The sequence below is a fragment of the Trichechus manatus genome, unplaced genomic scaffold (assembly GCF_000243295.1).
Source record: "Trichechus manatus latirostris isolate Lorelei unplaced genomic scaffold, TriManLat1.0 scaffold00181, whole genome shotgun sequence".
Classification (NCBI taxonomy): domain Eukaryota; kingdom Metazoa; phylum Chordata; class Mammalia; order Sirenia; family Trichechidae; genus Trichechus; species Trichechus manatus.
In genome coordinates, this window is record NW_004444117.1 from 5,263,864 (window position 1) to 5,284,668 (window position 20,805).

At 40.3% G+C, this 20,805-nt stretch overlaps 1 protein-coding gene across 1 annotated transcript; it reads left to right on the forward strand.

Annotated features, from left to right (window-relative positions):
* The first annotated feature begins 3,943 nt into the window (after positions 1-3,943).
* LOC101346781 (T-cell-specific guanine nucleotide triphosphate-binding protein 1-like) lies at positions 3,944-20,466 on the forward strand. Its single transcript, XM_004387197.2, has 2 exons — positions 3,944-4,321; positions 18,960-20,466. Exon 2 carries the CDS (start codon positions 18,978-18,980, stop codon positions 20,253-20,255), a length of 1,278 nt encoding a protein of 425 aa, XP_004387254.1. The 5' UTR covers positions 3,944-4,321; positions 18,960-18,977; the 3' UTR covers positions 20,256-20,466.
* Positions 20,467-20,805: the final 339 nt, after the last annotated feature.

Below are 20,805 nucleotides of genomic sequence, written 5' to 3' on the forward strand. Positions count from 1 at the left end.
TTCTAGAAATTTGTCCATTTCCTCTAGGTTTTCAAATTTGTTAGAGTACAATTTTTCATAGTATTCTGTTATGATTCTTTTAATTTCAGTTGAGTCTGTTGTGATATCACCCATCTCATTCCTTACACAGGTTATTTGCTTCCTCTCCTGTTTTTCTTTTGTCAGTTTAGCCAATGGTTTATCAATTTTGTTGATCTTTTCCAAGAACCAGCTTTTGGTCTTGTTAACTCTTTCAGTTGGTTTTCTATTCTCTATTTCATTTAATTCTGCTCTAATATTTATTATTTCCTTTCTTCTGTCACCCGAAGGCTTCTTTTGCTGCTCTCTTTCTATTTGTTCCAGTTGTAGGGCTAATGTTTTGATTATGGCCCTTTCTTCTTTTTGGATGTGTGTATTTATTGCTATAAACTGACCTCTGAGCACTGCTTTTTTTTTTTTTTATTGTACTTCAGATGAAGGTTTACAAAACAAATAGTTTCTCATTAAACAGTAGTACACATATTGTTTTATGACATTGGTTAACAACCCCAAGACATGTCAACCCTCTCCCTTCTCGACCGTTTTTTTGTTTTTTTTTGTGAAGATATACATAGCCAAAGATACACCATTTAAAAAATTTCTACATGCAGAATTCAGTGACATCGATTACGCTCTTCCAATTGTGCTGCTATTCTCACTTTAGATGAAGGTTTACAGAACAAAATAGTTTCTCATTAAACAGTTAGTACACATGTTGTCCTAAGACAATGGTTAACAACCTCACTACACATCAACACTTCCTTACTAAACCTTGGGTTCCCTATCACCAGCTTTCCTGTCCCCTTCTGCCTTCTAACCCTTGTCCATGGACTGCTGTGCCTCATTAGTCCTGTTTTGTTTTATGGGGCTGTCCAATCCCCGGCTGAACAGTGAACCTTGGAAGTGACTTGACCAGAGAGCTAAAAGGGTGTCTGGGGGCCATACTCTTGGGGTTTCTCCAGTCTCCTTTAGACAGGTAAATCTGGCCTTTTTTGTGTGTGTTAGAATTTTGTTCTACATCCTTCTCCAGCTCTGTCCAGAACCCTCTGTTGTGATCCCGGTCAGAGCAGTCAGTGGTAGCCGGGCACCATCTAGCTGTACTGGACTCAGTCTGGTGGAGGGCTTGGTAGCTGTGGTCCATTAGTCTTTTGGACTAATCTTTTCCTTGTATCCTGTTCTCTTCATTCTCCCTTGTTCCCAAATGTATGAGACCAGTGGAGTATCTTAGATGGCTGCTCACAGGCTTTTAAGACCCCAGACACTACTCACCAAGGTAGAATATAGAACATTGTCTTTATAAACTGTTATGCCAATTGAACTAGATGTTCCATGAGACCATGGTCCCCACAGCCCTCTGAGCACTGCTTTTGCTGGGTCTGAAAGGTTCTGCTGGGATGTGTTTTCATTGTCGTTTGAGCCTATGAATTTCTTTATTCCATCCTTAATTTCTTCTATAACCCAGTAGTTTTTAAGCAAGGTGTTGTTCAGTTTCCACGTGTTTGATTTTTTTTCCTTGCTTTTTCTGTTGCTGATTTCTACTTTTACAGCTTTATGGTCAGAAATATTGTTTGCTTTAAAGAACAGTTCAAAGGGTAGTTTTGGTTTAAGATTTAAAGATTATCTCAGGATAGTAGTTTCAAGGGTTCATCTAGCCTCCATGGCTCTGGAAAATGTGGATTCCATGAGAATTTCAAATTCTGTTCTGCCTTGTACAGCCTTTTGATGAGAATTCTTCTATAGAATTTTTGATCAAGATGATCAGTAATGGTAGTTGGGCGCTATCCAGTTCTTCTGGTCTCATGGCAAAGGAGGCAGTTGTTCATGGAGGTAATTAGCTACACATTCCATTTCCTACTCCTATTCCTGACTTTCCTTCTTCCACTGCTGCTGCAGGCAAATAGAGACCAATTGTTGTAGCTTGGATGGTCACTTGCAAGCTTTTGAGACCTCTGGCACTACGCAGTGAACTAGGAGGTAGAACAGAAGCACTAAAAACAATATTTGGCCAATTAAATGGGATGTCCATGAAACCATGACCCTAAATCTCCAAACCAAGAAACCAAATCCTATGAGGTATTTGGTTGTACATAAGCAACATAAGCAACTGTGTCTCTCTGTCATCTCCTATGACAGCTGTCATTGGATTCAGGGCCCATCCTAATCCAGGATGACCTCGTCCCAAGGCCCTTACCATAATTACATCTGTAAAGACACTTATTCCAAATAAGATGACATGTTGAGGTTCTAGGAGAGCACACCTTTTGGGGCACCACGATTTAACCCACCACAAGGAATACAAATTGCTTCCTCCTTCTGAATCACTCCTTCCCTCACTCAAGAAGGAAATATCTATTACAAATAAAGCTGATATGAACACTCAAATTCATGTCTTTTCATTTTTATTTTCTTGGATAAATCCCTAGGAGTGGAATGACTGGATCATATCGGTGTGCATTTAACTTCTTAGGAAACTGCCATACTGTTTTCCAAAGTAGTTGTACCTTTTATATATATATTTATTCCCACCATCCATGTTATGCCATCTGCAAGAAGAGAACTTTTTGATCTTTATGCCTTTTATGTGTTTTTCTTGCTTTACTAAGACTTGCAATACAATGTTAAATAGAAGTGGTGAATGTGGACATCCTTGCCTTCTTCCTGATCTTAGGTAGAAAATACCTAATATTTTACCGCGAAGTATGATATGAACTCTAAGTTAACTCTAAGTTATTAATATTTCTTCATTATCTTTTAAATGTCTACAAAATCTGTAGTGATAGCCCTTCTTTTATTCCTAATATTAGTAATTTCTGTTCATTTTTTATTGTTCAGCCTAGTTTATCAATTTTTTTATCTCGTATAACCCACTTTTGACTTTGTTAATTTTTTTGATTACTTGGCTATTTTCTCTGTCATTGATTTCTGCTCTTTGTTATTTCTTCTTTTTACTTATTTTTTTAAATATTCTTTTTCTTGCATTTTAACACAGAACACTGAGTCATTGATTTTATATCTTCTTTTCTAATCTAAGTATTTAAAGTTCTAAATCCCCCTCCAAATACTACTTAAGTTCCATCTTGTAATTTTTTTATTATTCTAGTGTGTTAAAATATACATATAACAAAACATTTGCCATTTCAACCGTTTTACATGTATAATTATGTTCATCATGTTGTGCAGCAATCACCACTAGTCATTTCCAATTTTTCATCACTTGTAACAGAAACCAAGTACCCATCGAGCAATAACTCTCTCTCTCCCAATCACCCCAGGTAACCACTAATAAACTTTGGTCTCTATGTATTTTTCTATTATATATTTCATATAAATGGGATCATACAATATTTGTCCTTTTGTGTCTGACTTTTTTCACTCAGCATAACGTTTTCAAGGTTCATCCATGTCATAACATGAATCAAACATTCATTTCTCTTTATGGCTGAATAACATTCCATTGTATGGGAATATCATATTTTATTTATGCATTCATCTGTTGAAGGACACTTGAGTTGCTTCAGTATTTTGGCTATAGTGAATGATGCTGCAATGAACATTGGTGTTTGAGTCCCTGCTTTCAAGTCTTTGGGTGGAATTGCTATGTGTAACTTTTGCAGGAGCCACCAAACTGCTTTCCACAGTGGCTGCACAATTTTACAACTCCACAGCAACTGATAAGTATTCCAATTTATCTACTTCTTTGCTAACACTTGTTATTTTCTGTTTTTCTAATAATAGCCATCCTAATGGTGGTAAAGTGGTATCTCATTGTGATTTTGATTTGCGTTTGCCTAATGACTAACGATGTTGAGCATCTTTTCATGTGTTTATTGACCATTTATATATCTTCTTTGTGAAATGTCTATTCAAGTCCTTTGCCCATTTTTTTTTGGGGGGGATTGGATTGTGTGTCTTTTTGCTTTCCACCTTTCCTCTAGGTTCATTGCTCAGTGTTAAGCATTGAATTTGTCATCCTACAGGGAAGGTTGCAGAAGGGATAGTCCACTGAAGCATCTCAGCAGTGTGGGTGATCACGCACACAGAACCTGGTAAAAGGGATCCTAGAGGCTGGAGAATAGGGACACCAAAATAGTCTCCCAGGAGTGTGAATGCAGGGAAGAAAAGGAACTGCCTCTGGATAAGTTTCTCTTCTTCACCTGCTCAGTTACTTTTCTTTTCTATAGATCAAGTGGAAGTAAGTGAATCTTTCTGCTTGTAACAACATTCCCTGTCTCCTTAAAGAAGATGCATCTTATTCTCATTAGACTCTTGGTTCATGCTGTTTGTACATGTGGAGTCTTGAAAGGTAAAAATTTGTATGGCTTCCCACTGCCATTCAAACATCTTTCCTTTCCATCTACTCATGTAGAAATATATATATAATACAATTGTCATTCATTTTTGTAGTCACAGGAGATATAGTAGGGAACACAATAGACCATAATTCCTGCCCTTACGGACAAGGAGACAGAGGAACCAAAGTGGATGCAGATTAACAAGTAGATAAAGGAAGAATAATATATAGTATGTCAGATGGTGACAAGCATCCCGGAGGAAAATAAAGAATGGATGGTTATGGGGAGGGCCAGACAGGAGGGCTTATGAGAATAATTAGGATGTTTAGGAAAGTTCTACTGTGAAGGTAGGACCTGACAAGGACAGAGAGTGAGGCTTGAGGATATCTGGAACTGCAAATGAAAAGAAGATGAGGTGGGAGCAGGTCTGACATGTTGGAAGACAACAGGGAGTCGATGGGAGCAAAGTAAAGTGAGAGAGAAGGTGTCTTTGTTATCTAGTGCTGCTATAACAGAAATACCACAAGTGGATGGCTTCAATAAACAGAAGTTTATTCTCTCACAGTCTAGTAGGCTAGAAGTCCAAATCCAGGGAGTCAACTCCAGGAGAAGACTTTCTTTCTCTGTTGGTTCTGGAGGAAGGTCCTTGTCATCAAACTTCCCCCGGTCTAGGAGCGTCTCACCTCAGGTCCAAAGGATGTGCTCTGCTCCCGGTGTTGCTTTCTTGGTGGTATGAGGTCCCCCTGTCTCTCTGCTCACGTCTCTCTTCTATATCTCAAAAGAGATTGACTTAAGACACAACGTAATCTTGTAGAGTGAGTCCTGCCTCATTAACATAACTGCCACTAATCCCACCTCATTAACATCATAGAGGTAGGATTTACAACACATAGGAAAATTACATCAGATGACAAAATGGTGAACAATCACACAGTACTGTGAATCGTGGACTAGCCAAGTTGACACACATTTTTTTGGGAGACACGATTCAATCCATTACAGAAGGTATGAAAAGCATCTGGAAGTGACTGTAGACAGGGCACAGCAGTTGGATTGGGTTGGACCTTGGAAGGAATTTGTCTTTCCCCTGAGCGAGGCAGGATTGTGAGCACAGGGGCATCATGGTCTCACTCCCTGTCTAGAAGAGTCACTAATTGCTATTTATGGTGAGGCGGTGTGGAGGCAAGCGCAGATGTAAATCATCGCTGGGGGGCTCTCTGCAATCATCCCAAGTAGAGAGGATGGTGGCTCAGACTAGGGTGGTGTCTATGGGAATGGGGAGAAGTGGTTGGGTTTGGATAGACTTGGAAAGTCAAGCCACAGGGTTGCTGATGTGGAGTATCAGTGAAAGAGGATTGTGTGAGTGACTATGCAGATAGACGTTGCCATTACCTGAAATGGACAAGATTGTGGGAGGAGCACTTTAAATATGTCATCCCATTGTCTATGGTCTCCACGGTTTCTGAGGAGAAATTGGCACTTAATCTTATTGTTGTTGTTGTTAGATGCCATTGAGTCAGTTCTAACTCATAGGGACCCTATGTACAACAGAATGAGACACTGCCTGGTCCTGCACTATCCTCATAATCATTGTTATCCTTGAGCCCATTGTTGCTGCCACTGTCTATCTTGTTGAGGGTCCCCCTGTTTTTTTGCTGACCCTCTGCTTTACCAAGCATGGTGTTCTTCTCCAGGGACTAGGTCCTCCTGATAACATGTCTAAAGTAGGTGAGATGAAGTCTCACCATCCTTATTCTAAGGAGCATTCTGGCTTAATTCTTCCAAGACAGATTTGTTCACTCTTTTGGCAGCCTATGGTATACTCGATATTCTTCACCAACACCATAATTCAAAGGCGTCAATTCTTTTTCAGTCTTACTTATTCATTGTCTAGCTTTCACATGCATATGAGGCAATTGAAAACACCATGGCTTAGGTGCACCTTAGTCCTTAAAGTAACATCCTTGCTTTTTAACACTTTAAAGAGGTCTTTTAATCTTATTGAAGATCATTTTCATGTGACAATTAACTTCTCTCTTGCTGCTTTCAAGATCCTGTCTTTATCTTTGGTTTTTGGGAATTTGATTATAATGTATCCAGTGTGGATCTCTTTGAGTTTATCCTACCTGGAGTTTTTTGAACTTCTTGGATGTGTAGATTCATATCTTTTGTCAAATTTGGAGAGTTTTTGACCATTATTTCTTCAAATATTCTTTTCGCTCCTTTGTCTCTTCTTGTTCCAGGACTCCCATAAAGCATATGCGAGTCCAATTGATATTGTCCCACAAGTCTCTTAAGTTCTGTTCATTTCTGTTCATTCTTTTTTCTTTTTGTACTTCAGACATGATAGTTTCAATTTTCCTGTCTTCAAATTCGCTAATTCTTTTTTCTGTCAACTCAAATCTGCTGTTGAACCCCTCCAGTGAATATTTCATTTCAGTGTATTGTACTTTTTAGCCTCAGGATTTAGTTATTATTATTATTTTTAAATAATTTCTATCTCTTAATTGATATTCTTGCTTTGTTCATGAATCATTTTCCTGATTTCCTTTAGTTGTTTGCCTGTGTTTTCCTTTAGCTCTTTGAGTATATATAATACTGTTGTTTTAAAGTCTTTGTCTAGTTTGGCCATGATCTAACAGCTTTGTGAGATAATAAGTCATGTGTGCTCCTGGAAAGAGGAGTCGGGGGGCCATGAAAAGTACTAGGTTTATTATAGAACAGTTCCCAGAGAAGTAGACAGCACACCACACAGGGCCACATGAGAAGACAACCAGATGCGGGGCAACCACAATAAGAAGAGAAAGAGAATGAGGAACTATGGGTAGCTGCCTTTATTGTAGTTTCAGAGTAAGGTTAAGAGTTGAACTGTGCTAGTCTGTAGTTGACTAGCTGTTTTTTAAAGTTCATGCCTCATGGGGAAGTAGTGTGAGTCCCAAGGGGATTACCAAATAGGACCAAATGGTGTTTACTCCAGTGCATCAGAGGGTTCCTGAAACTCAGGCAAAGGGGAAGGGTCTACAGTATGGGTTGAGCCCTAGAGGAATGAGCTCAAATTTTTGGAGAATTTAAATTGTTAAAACAAACAGCCATGTGACGCTTCACCATTCTCCAGCAGTATAGATTCATAGGTTTTGTTTTTGTAGGCCAGAATAGGATGAGGAAAACAAATAATGCATATCACCTGAGTGGTGATGTTAAAAGTGTAAGGTAATGGTGGTGAGGCCCAGTGAAAAATAAATTTAATTAAGTTTTCTATTAGAAATATCCCAAGGAGGCTGATCAATATTGTTTAAAAGCTTGTCTGTAAACATGATGCCCAACTACTAGGGAAAAGCCGGGAGAATAGGTCAGAAACAGGTAGATTGGGTGGTATTTGTTCAAAAATTTTGGTAATGTTATAAAAAACCTGACTGTTCTTAGTAATGTTTTGTAACATGGTGATTACCCAATCTGAATTGTTAACATATATGCAACAGGAAATACCCTTTATTGCATAGACATTTCCTCCTTAGAGAGCTAGAGGGTTATCCAGGACTATCTATGCTAAAGATTCATGCTGTTGTTGCATGAGACTTAAGGCCTTATGTACGTTTGTAGTGTGTTGACCAGAGATTTTGAAAGTTGTTGATTAGCTAAAATAATCTGACTTTGTTTCACCACCATGGCTCTACTGAGGCCAACGCTGAAAGCAGTACTGGCCACTATGAGCCCAATTAGGAGAGGGAGAAATATTAGTCAATGATGCATTAGTGTTGTATGACTGAGTCAATTGAAGGCTCATAAACTGAGATGGGAATGCCCTGGGAAACCGCAGTGCAGTGAAATGTGGTGAGATTGGATTGGAATGGAAGGTTGAAATGGATCAGAAGTGGGGCTGCCAGTGGGTGTGGTAGGTGGCCAACAATAGTTGGGCAGGGTTTTTTGTAAAATGCAGAGAAAAGGAAGGTCAGGGGTATGGACGCAATGAGATAGAATGGTGCACTTGGATTTGGGAGTCGTGTTACTTGAGAAGCTCTTAAAGAGGCAATTTTTAGCATTCTAAAGGGGCTGTACCATACAAAGTGCCATAAGGCAAACCACTGGGTGTGTGCTCACAGTGTGTAGAGAGCTTCAAGGGAGATAGGGGCGTTCTTGAGACACATGGTTATTTCAGTGTAAAAATATTATGGGGGAATTGAACTGGTCCCAACAGGTGTGCAGGGTATCTGGACTGGGGATTGGAGTGAAGATTGAGTGGTCGAATGATGCGTGCACAAAAAGTCCAATATAGAGTCTAAAGGTGAGTCCAGGGAAGTCATTGGACAAAGTTGTGGTCAGGTTGGTTATGGTTATTTCCAACAATAAGTTCTTGGGTTAGGGCAATGTTGTCTGAGGTGGTATCACCTCCAACAAGGTCTTGGGCTAAGGTGATGTCATCTGAAGCAATGTCATCTGCGGAGACAAGCTCTTGGGCCAAAGAAATGTCATCTCTTCTGATGAATCTAAAGGTGGAGCCTCCTTAGGTGGGGGGCAGCCAGGAGGGGTATGTACCCTTGATTCAGCCTCCAGCCTTTATGGAGGTGGACACAGGACTGATAACCCATAAAGGTAAGGGGAGATATTATTAAAGGACCACATATATAATAAGCTTTTATACATAAAGAGGTGAGATGTATCTCTCTTTAAATATAAGTAGGGGCTATGAAGAAGTTTTTCTCTTAAAGTTGGTGTGAGCTGTGAGTCATCCAAGCGGTCTTGAATTAAGACAGATTAAGGCCTGGAGCAAGAGGGAGAACCATTTAGGGACCATTTGTTATTTTGTACCTTAAACAGAAGTTGTCTGAGGAGACCACTTTCCAGATTGTAATCTGAGAGGAGGTCATTTAGGGGGCCATTGTGGTATTCTATGAATCTGGTCACTAGAGGATAATAGGGCAGAAGAAACTTTCATGAATGCCTTTTCTAAGAGCCCAGCATTGTGTCTTCTGAGTGTGCCTTAGTCACTATCAGTAATGTCTGGAACTCCAAAGAGGAGATGTGTCCTGGTGAAGCTTTGCCTTAGTATATGTACAGACATGTGTGACCTTGATTTATATTTCAGGTATCTGTGAGGCAAAAGAGTCCCAGAGTTCTTTATTCTGAAAAGGACAACTTCTAGGCAATGGCTCAAGAGCTTTAAAAAAAATGTATAAATGGGACCATTTGTCAGCCAAGACATCCAGTGCTAAGGTGACTGTCTGAAGTTTGGTTAGTTGTGCTAACCTTGGGATGCCATCCTTTTTCAAGGATATCCTGATTAAGGCATGGAAAGCAGCAACATTCCACTGAGTTCCATCACTTGTGATGGGGCCAGTGCCATCAGTACAGTCTCTGAACTCCCATTGCTTTCACTCAGTTGACCCCAAGAGACCCCCAGGTAGCCAAAGGATTGGGGGAGGGTTGACTTCCTTCAGCACCATGACATTTGGCAAGGGACTGAGAACAGGTGAGGCCACCCCTGTTGCAGGTGGAATATGCCAGAGAACCCTGGTTTGGCTCCATCCTGTGTCAAGAAGGCCTCAGTAGCCATGCCGAACTTGTGGAGAACTATTTCCAAGATCTGAGGCATGACGGACAAGTAGATATGGACAAGGTCACAGGCTCAGGGGCTTGAAAGCCTCTATTTCCAAGACACCCTAGTATGCAGTCAGCAACTGTCACTCAATGATGCATTATACAGGGCCAAGAAGGGCAATTTCTTGCACGGGCAGACTATGGGCAACTTACAGCAATCACAGATGATCCAGAGACTCCAGGAGGAATGAAAGGAGGTTGCTGAAGCTCTACAGTGAAGGAGTCTTTGTGGGCATTAACTGAAGCGCTTACTGATTTTAATTTGGATAGATTTTAGAGACTTTTGTTGGAGGGGGCCCATTCAATGTGGGCTGCTTTGTAAATAGCAGCACCAGAGAGATTAATTAAAATATGTAAATGAGGAATATACTGTCTTAAGAACCCAAAAAGGATTAAAAGATTTTGGACTTCAATGTGTTAAATTTTCTCAGGGGAGGATGACATTAATGTAGTGGGAGGTGGGTACAGTTAAGATCTTGCCTACAAAGATTGTGTGTGATGGCAAGGCTGCTGAGGTAACCCATTGGTAGCATGGCAAGAGTGTATCATGTCCCTTTACAGATGAAGGCAAACTGTGCCTGAGAGTTTATTGAAACAAGGCACTGAATAGAGCATATTAGCCAAAGCTATGCTAGCAAAGTATCATTGCTGATTGAATGGAAGCAGTAATTGTAATAATATTAGGTACTGAGTTTGGAGGCCTTAATGAATGGGACCACAGCATTAATGTTGTAGTAATCAACCCTGAGGTGCTAGTTATTCCTTTCAGGTTTAAGAATAGGAAAAATGGGACTATTAAACAGAGAAGCAGTGGGGTTAATCACCCCTGTCATGGATTGAATTTTGTCCCCCCAAAATGTGTGTCAATTTGACTAGGCCATGATTCCCAATATTGTGTAGTTGTTCTCCATTTTATGATCTGATGTAATTATCTTCAATTTGTGATGTGTTGTAAACCCTAACCTCTATATGTTAATGAGGCAGGATCTGTATCTTGAGTTCCCACCTTACAAGAGGCTGTGACTCAAGTCACACCTTTACTCAAGTCATACCCTTACTTAAATCACACCCTTATTGAAGTCACACCATTGCTTGAGTCACACCTTTTATCTTTCAAGAGATAAAAGGAGAGAGAAGCAAGCAGAGAGGGGAGGGACCTTACCAAGAAAGAAGAGCCAGGAGATGTGTGTGTCCTTTGGACCTGGGGTCCCTGCACCAAGAACCTCCTAGACCCAGGGGAAGATTGATGCCAAGCCACATGGAGATCTCCAAGGGATGCCGGGCCCACAAATGTTGAAAGGAGACAAGGATCTTCCTCCAGAGCTGACAGAGAAAGAAAGCCTTTTCCTAGAACCGGTGCCCTGAAATTGGACTTCTAGACTCCTAAACTGTGAGAGAATAAATTTTTGTTTGTTAAAGTCATCCACTTGTGGTATTTCTATTATAGCAGCACTAGATAACTAAGACAACCCACTTACTAATTAAGTCTTATATATTAAGTTTTAATCCTTGAAGGCCCTGTTTGAATTTATATTGGGTCATATTAGCTATTTTAACTGGGGTCCTTGGGATCCCATTTTGTCAAGCCAGTTAGTAAGTCCCAAGGACTTAATTTAATGTTAATTTATTATTCATTGTATCAGAGTATCCATGTCCATTATTGGATATTTTAGGGCAAAGGATGCTGTGATTATGAAAAATTTAGGCAAGATAATAGTTTCCATGGTTAAGATGAGGCATATTTATTTGTCCTCTATTTTATATTCAGTAATGCCCCTAAACCCTGGTTGTGCAATGGTTAAGAGATTGGCTGCTAACCAAAAGGTTGGCAGTTCGAATCCACCAGCCGCCCCTTGGAAACCCTATGAGGCAGTCCTACTCTGTCCTATAGGGTGGTTAAGAGTCGTAATCGACTCGACGGCAATGGGTTTTTGGTTTGGTTTAATGCTTCTAAGATTATAGAGTGTACCACGTTTAAATTTAGTGGGATTTCCAAGTATAACTGTAATTGAAGCCCCAGTATTAATTAAGTCCATGAAAGTTTGCCAGTTGGTGTATTTTCTTGTTGTTAGGTGCCATAGAGTCAGTTCCAACTCATAGCGACCCTATGTACAACAGAACAGAACACTGCTTGGTCCTGTGCCATCCTCACAATCATTGTTATGCTTGAGCCCATTGTTGCAGCCACTGTGTCAATCCATCTCCTTGAGGGTCTTCCTCTTTTTCACTGACCCTCCACTTTACCAAGCATGATGTCCTTCTCCAGGGACTAGTCCCTCCTGATAACATGTCCGAAGTATATGAGATGAAGTCTCGCCATCCTTGTTCTAAGGAGCATTCTGGCTGTGCTTCTTCCCAGACAGATTGTTCGTTCTTCTGGTAATCCATGGTATATTCAATATTCTTCTCCAACACTGTAATTCAAAGGCATCAATTCTTCTAAGATCTTCCTTAATCATTGTCCAGCTTTCTCATGCACATGAGGCAATTGGAAATACCATGGCTTGGATCTGGCGTACCTTAGTCCTTAAAGTGACATTTTTGCTTTTTAACCTTTAAAGAGGTCTTTTGCAGCATATTTGCCCAATGTAAAGGGTCGTTTGAGTTATTGACTCCTGCTTCCAAGGCATTGATTATGGATCCAATAAAATGAAATCTTTGACAACTTCAACTTTTCTGTTTATCATGATGTTGCTTATTAGTCCGTTTGTGAGAATTTTTGTTTTCTTTATGTTAAGGTGCAATACTGAAGGCTGTAGTCTTTGAGTTTCATCAGTAAGTGTTTCAAGTTCTCTTCACTTTCAGCAAGTAAGGTTATGTCTTTTGTATATTGCAGTTTGTTAATGAGTCTTCCTCCAGTCCTGATCCCTGTTCTTCTTCATATAGTGGAGCTTGTCGGATTATTTGCTCAGTATACACATTGAATAAGTATGGTGAAAGGATACAACCTTGAAGTACCCCTTTCCTGACTTTAAACCACGCAGTATCTTCTTGTTCTGTTCAAATGACTGCTCTTGGTCTATGCACAGGTTCTTCATGAGCACAATTAAGTGATGTGGAATTCCCATTCTTTGCAATGTTATCCATAATTTGTTATGATCCACACAGTCGAATGCCTTTGCATAGTCAATAAAACACAGGTAAACATCTTTATGACATTCTCTGCTTTCAGCAAGATCCATCTGACATCAGCAATGATATCTCTTGTTCCACATCTTCTTCTGAATCTGGCTTGAATTTCTGGCAGTTCCTTGGTGTATTACTGCAACTGATTTGAATGATCTTCAGCAAAAGTTTACTGTGTGTGATATTAATGATATTGTTTGATAACTTCCACATTCCCTTGGATCACCTTCCTTTGGAATAGGCATAAATATGGATCTCTTCCAGTCGATTGGCCAAGTATCTGTCTTCCAAATTTCTTGGCATAGATGAAAGAGCACCTCCAGTGCTACATCCATTTGTTGAAACATTTCAGTTGGTATTCTGTCAATTCCTGGAGCCTTGTTTTTCTCCAGTGCCTTCAGTGTAGCTTGGACTTCTTCCTTCCATACCATCAATTTTTAATCATATGCTACCTCCTGTATTGGTAGAACATCCACTAATTCTTTTTGGTACAGTGACTCTGTGTATTCCTTCCATCTTCTTTTCATGCTTCCTGTGTCATTTAATATACTCCCCGTAGAATCTTTCAATTTTGCAACTCAAGGCTTGAATTTTTTCTTCATTTCTTTCAGTTTGAGGAATACCAAGCATGCTCTTACCTTTTGGTTTTCTAACTCCAGGTGTTTGCACATTTTATTATAATACTTTACTTTGTCTTCTTGAGCCGCCCTTTGAAATTTTCCGTTCAGTTCTTTTACCTCATTGTTTCTTCCATTCGCTTTGGCTACTCTATGTTCAAGAGCAAGTTTCAGAGTCTCTTCTGACATCCATTTTGGTCTTTTCTTTCCTGTCTTTTTATTGACCTCTTGCTTTCTTTATATATGACGTCCTTGATGTCATTCTGTAACTGGTCTGATCTTCGGTCATTAGTGTTCAACGCATCATATCTATTCTTGAGATGGTCTGTAAATTCAGATGGGACATAATCAAGGTCGTACTTTGGCCCTCGCGGACTTGTTCTAATTTTCTTCAGCTTCAACTTGAACTTGCATATGCTCAATTGATGGTTTGTTCTGCAGTTGGCCTCTGGCCTAGTTCTGACTGATGATATTGAGCTTTTCCGTCATCTCTTTCCATAGATGTAGTTGATTCTTGTGTATTCCATCTGGCGAGGTCCACGTGTATAGTTGCTGTTTATGTTGTTGAAAAAAAGTATTTGCAATGAAGAAGTCATTGATCTTGCAAAATTCTAACATGCGATCTCAGACATCATTTCTATCACCAAGGCCATATTTTCCAACAACTGATCCTTCTTCTTTGTTCCCAACTTTTGTATTCCAATCACCAGTAATTACCAATGCATCTTGATTGCATGTTTGATCAATTTCAGACTGCAGAAGTTGGTAAAAATCTTCAATTTCTTCATCTTTGGCCTTAGCGGTTGGTACATAAATTTCAATAATAGTCGTATTAACTGGTTTTCCTTGTAGGCATACGGATATTATCCTATCACTGACAGTGTTGTACTTCAGAATAGATCTTGAAATGTTCTTTTTAATTATGAACGTGATGCCGTTACTCTTCAATTTGTCATTCTAGGCTTAGTAGACAATATGATTGTCTGATTCAAAATGGCCAATACCAGACCATTTCAGCTCACTAGTACCTGGGATATTGATATTTATACATTCCATTTCATTTTTGATGACTTCCAATTTTCCTAGATTCATACTGCTTACATTCCACCATTCGATTATTAATGGATATTTGTAGCTGTTTCTTCTCATTTTGAGTCGTGCCACATCAGCACATGAAAGTCCCAAAAACTTGACTTCATCCATGTCATTAAAGTCGACTCTATTTTGAGGAGGCAGCTCTTCCCCACTCATATTTTTGGGTGCTTTCCAACCTGAGGGGCTCATCTTCCAGCACTATATAAGACAATGTTATGCTGCTATTCATAAGGTTTTCACTGGTCAATTTTTTCAGAAGTAGTCTGCCAGGTCCTTCTTCTTAGTCTGTCTTAGTTTGGAAGCTCTGCTGAAACCTGTCCACCATGGGTGACCTTGCTGGTATTTGAAATACTGCTGGCATAGCTTCCAGCATCACAGCAACATGCAAGCCACCACAGTACAACAAATTGACAGACTAGTGATGGTGGTGTGTTTTAGCAGATATTAAAGTTAATTTAGAACTTATGTGGCAGAGGTGCAAAGTCAATTAGCACACTTTTATCTTTTTGCTGTATGAATTATTTTAATTAATTGTGGCTTTTAAATTGGATCAAATTATCAACTTTTCTTTCAATTTAATAACACACACACACGATTTCTTCCCACTGTATCTAGATCTCTTTTTTTCCCCCTTTCTTTTTTTGTTTGTTTGTCACTGGATATACTATAGCAGTGTTTTCTTTACCGTGTTCATATGTATAATTTTTTTTCTCTAGAGAGTCTCAAATCAGTATAGTCAGGATTAGGTACCTCTCCGGTGGCAATGGTTGAATGATTTAAGAACCCTGGAATTAAGTTGGGTTTGAATTAAACCCATTGCTGCACCACAGTGGTACCATGGGTGTTTTTTCTCATAACCATGAAGATTAGACCTTTTTGTGCAATACAGCCATAAGTAGCAGATTGGCAGCGTGGAGAGTGATGATTGAAACCACCCTTTTTTGGCTTTTGCAGACAGTCACTGGGCTTTAAAATTTTTTTTGCCTGTCTTTTATTTTTAAGGCGCTGCCTTTTCTTACTGTGTGGGTTTTTTAACCCTTTCTTTTCTGGCATAGCCTGTTTGAGCAAGAGGTTCCACTTTTCATTATCTTTTTGAACAATGTCGTTTAATATGTTTTGGGTTTCTAGCCTATTAAAGTTGAGTGTCTTGGTTTCTAATGTTGATCTCCTGAGCTTTTAAATCATTGAGTGATTACTAGAAAGAAGTGTGGCATCTCCCTATGGCCCCTCTCATAGGCAGCTGTTTCTGTCTTTAGGGTGTCCCAGTTGACCTCACTGGGGTCAGGCTCAGTATTCGTAAGAGCTATTGTGGCTGGTTCTTTGGTGGGGAGGGTAGCTAACTCCCAAGATCATAAGAGGAGTGCCTTAGGATATTGATATGCCATGGTGCTAAACAAGGTGCATTGTGTGGGACTCTTTAATTTATTTAGCGTGTGGCCTCCTCTGAAGTTTTGGAGGAGCCGGAATCAAGTGATCTTTCCCCTTTACTCACGTCATTAAATTTTGTGCCACCTATCTCCATGGTTGGGGGCCTTGATAACCCACTAGGTCTGGGTATGAAGAGAGATAGCAGCAGAGGAAGCAGCAAAAAGCCAGGTGCTTGCCCCAACAGCATTGGAAAAATGCCATGGAAACTTCCCACAGAGGGGATGCCCCTCACCAGATGGAACTCTAATGGGATGAGACTCAGATCACTACGAATGACATGCCATACAGACTGCAAGAGGTTGCACAGCCCCTGGCAGAATAGTTGTTAGGCTGAGTGACTAATAGCCAGGGTGGCCACTTAGGTCCATGCAGGTGCCTCCTACATTTCCCCAAATTGGGGAAACGTCACATTAAGTAGTCAATTGTCTTGATCTCTAGCCTCTTAGCAAGGAGCTATAGGAATGAATTTCCCTCCTCTTGCCGCACAAGTGACCTCAGGCACCACTGTCTGGGGAGTTCTAGGAGGGTAGGCTCCACAATTTAAGGTGGGAAGCTTTGGTAACTCTCACAGGACATGACACAAAGCAGTGCTCAATAAAGTGTAAATGTGTCAGTAGGAAATGGTGTCTTACCAGGCAGCTTCTACCATCTTACCAATTAGTAAGGCAAGAGAAATCATAAAAGGGCATTTCTGACTCCTCTCTGGTTGTGACTGAGCCATTTGATCTAACAGACTCATGGGATGGTAAGTCAGGTATGATGCATGAAAGAGGAGTCAGGGAGGCCATGAAAAGTAACTAGTTTTATAATACTTACTATTTCCAGAGAGGTAGACAACATACCACACAGGGTCACATGAGAGCATGACCAGATGCTGGGTAACCACAACGGGAATAGCAAGAGAAAGAACTGCCTTTACTGGAATTTCAGGGTGAGTTCAAGCCTTAATCAGACAGTTAACCAGTAAGCATGATGTGCAATGGCTTACAGTAAGCAAGGTACACACAGGCTTAGTTGTGTTTGCTTAATAGTCTGTAGTGCACAATTTCACATGGGTTTCACCACATTTTTGAGGTGGTGAAAAACAGGTGAAATTGTACATTACAGGTTAGTAAGTAAGCATAATTTAGCTCGTGCCTACCTTGCTTATTGGGTAAACTGTCCATCGGTTAAAGAGTTAGGTGTGTTTGTCTATGGTTGGCTAGTTGTTTTTTTAAAGTTTATGCCTAGTGGGGAAGTCGCATGAGTTACCAAGGGTATTACAAAATGGTACTAAATATTGTTTACTTCAGTGCATCAGAGGAGGCCTGAAACTCAGACAAAGGGAAAGAGTCTGCTGAATGGGTTGAGACCTGGGATGTGAGCTCAGAATGCTGGAGTATCAAAAATCATTGAAATTGTTAATACAGTCCATTATCCAGGTTTCCACAGCGATAGTTTCTGTCACTTTGTTTGCTGTTTTGAATGTTCCTCTCTGTCTGTTCTTCATACGCCTTGTAATTTTTTGTTGAAACCAGGACATTTGAATGTTAAAATGTAGTAACTCTGGAAATCAGATTCTTTCCCTTCCTCAGGGTTTCCTGTTTTTTTTTTTTTAATTTTGTTTAAGGCTGTAGTAGTCTGTTTGTTCAGCAACTTTTCCCAACTATCTTTGCAAAGACTGCTTTCCTGGACATGTGTGGACACTGAAATCTTTGCTACTCAGCTAGTGTTCAGCTAGTGTTTCAACAGAGATTTCCCCAAATGCCAGAACAACAACGACAATTAAAAAAAAAAAAAAGAAAACCTCCACCCCATCTTTGTAGAATGGCCAGATTGGCTCCATACCAGGGCTCTCCCTTAGTACTTAATCAGGCTTGTACTGAGTTGAGGTTTCTGCCCGAGGTGAAAGAGTATGGTCTGGTCAGGCACTTTCTAAGCATGTTTCCAACCCTGGACATTCATATGGTTTTATCAATTCCCCATATACCCAGTGCTTCCAAAAGTCCCAGTTTCTGGAATCTCTTTCTCTGGCTTCTCCTTCTGGTATTGGATGCCTTAATGGCAATCTTTACCCTGGGTGACTACAGGTTGTTACAGACTTCCAGCATTGTCCCTTGATCCTCTGCTTCATGTGAGCTCTGAGGCAGTCCAAACAGAGATGAGCACCTTCCTTCAGTTCGTCAGACATCCCCAAACAGGTCAGAACAGATACACTCCATAATTTGTGAACAAAGTCTTGTTTTGCTCTCTCTGGAGCCAGAAATCAGCCTCCCTCTGTGGGAGTATGGGCTGCCATGGCTTTAAGATATCCATGCCAAGCCAGGGAGGTGGTGGAGTGCAGCACACATAAAAATCAAAGCTTTTCTAACGTTTCATGCCACTTTAAAAAAAAAATTAGTTTTTTTTTTTTTTTAATTCAGTTAGTTCGCTTATTTGCTTAATCCTTTGACTAGTCTCCAGGGTTCTGACAAAGTTTGTTCTGTCAGTTTCTGCTTGTTTTTTTTTTTTTTGAAGAGGTTTTTGTGAGTAGATGGACGCATGGAAGTTCACACTACCATCTTGCTTGGAGTCCAGTGAGAGTCTCTTAAAGGAGGAGGGCATTCCAAGGGTAAGGTGCAGCCTCAGCAATGTGAACTTTATATCCACTCCAAGGTTCCCGACAAAGCCTGTGAACAAAAAGGGGAGATGCCCTTGGCTATAATAACGGGATGAGTGCTGAAGTTCTGCTTTTCCATAACAGCAAACCTTAAGACCTCCCCTTGGTATACTAACCTCTTTGTACTTTCCTCCTCTCTCCTCCCTCTAGTGTCCTTTACTGTTAACAATGGGTCAGTCATCTTCTTCTGTATGCTCCGACACAAAGGCTCATGATTTGGCCTCCAGCTTTGAGAACTTTTTTAAGGACTACAAGATGGAAAGCAAAATCCTCTCTCCTGAAACTATCACTTTGATTAAATCAAATCTGGAGAAAGGGGATGTTCAGGGGGCAGCTTCTGTCATTAGTGAAGCACTGAAAGACATCGAGAATGCCCCACTGCATATTGCTGTGACAGGTGAGTCTGGGTCAGGAAAATCTAGTTTCATCAATGCCCTGCGGGGGATTGGGCATGAAGAAGTAGATGCGGCTAATGTTGGAGTGGTGGAGACAACCTCGGAGAAAGCCGGGTATAAACATCCAAAGTTTCCCAAAGTAACAATATGGGATCTGCCTGGCATTGGGACCACTAAATTCCAGCCAAGGAAGTATCTGAAAGAAATGGAATTTAATACGTATGACTTCTTCTTTATCATCTGTGCTACACGCTTCAAAGAAAATGATTTAGAACTGGCCAAAGCCATTAAAAAAATGAAGAAAAATTTCTACTTTGTTCGAGCCAAGGTGGACAGCGATTTATATAATAAAAAAATGAGTCATCCCAACACCTTCTGTAAGGATAAAGTTCTAGAAGAGATTCGAGATGACTGTCTGAAACATCTGCAGGAGGCCAAATTAGAGGACCCTCGAGTATTCTTAATCTCCAACCTTAATAAGTTTGCCTATGATTTCCCAAACCTAGAAACGACCCTTCTGAAGGAGCTCCCAGCTCACAAGCGCTACATCTTCATGCAGTGCCTGCCCAGTGTTACCGATGCCGCCATTGACCGGAAGAGGGATTTCCTGAAGCAGAAGATCTGGCTGGAGGCCCTGAAGGCTGGAACAACTGCCACTATCCCTTTCATGGGATTCATCAGTGATAATGATATGGAGAAGCTGGAGAAGACCTTAACTGTCTATAGGTCTTACTTTGGGCTGGATGATGCATCTCTGGAAAACATGGCCAAGAAATGGGACTTGTCGGTAGAGGAGCTCAAAGCAAAAATTAAGTCTCCACATTTGTTGTTAGTTGAGACGGATGATGAGAAGTTAGGGGAAAAACTTTTGAAATTTGTGGAGAAAGTCTGCTCTATTAGTGGTGGCCTTCTTGCCACTGGTCTCTACTTTAGAAAGACCTTCTATTTGCAAAATTATTTCCTTGACACTGTGGTAAATGATGCTAAGGTTCTTCTTTCAAAAGAGCTTATTAAGGACCTCGTTGGCTTGGATCGGCCCAATTGCTTCTAGATGTTGGGACTCAAAATGGGAAAAGTGAGGCATTCAGCCCCTGACTTATCCTCAGTGTATCCATGAACCGGTGCCTGGAAAAGTGGCCTTGGCCTTCCTTGAAGTATTCCTTGAAGTGCACTGCCCCCCAGGAGGATCACAGACATTTTCATAAATACTCCTGAATCAACCACCACCTGGATGACTTTCATTAAAAAAAAAAAAAAAAAAAGAGCAATCTGTTCTAAAATCCTCCTTAGACATAGCCCTTCTCAGGAAAATAAAGGATGGGAATATAGAATTTTATGCTAAGAGGATAGCATATATCCCTATGAGATGGCTACCTCATACCCAGAACTGATCTTATTGAAGACATACTAGTAAAATACTGCTGTGCACTGAGTAGATCTTAAAAAAAAGACTTTTGAATGATTGTGTATACAGTCTATTTTTGGCATCCCTGATATTCTGTTATACATGTATCATTCTGACCATTAATAGACCAACTAATGTTGACTGTTACCGTCTTTGTTCCTTTGTAGCTTATCATTTTATTTGATAAACATAAAAG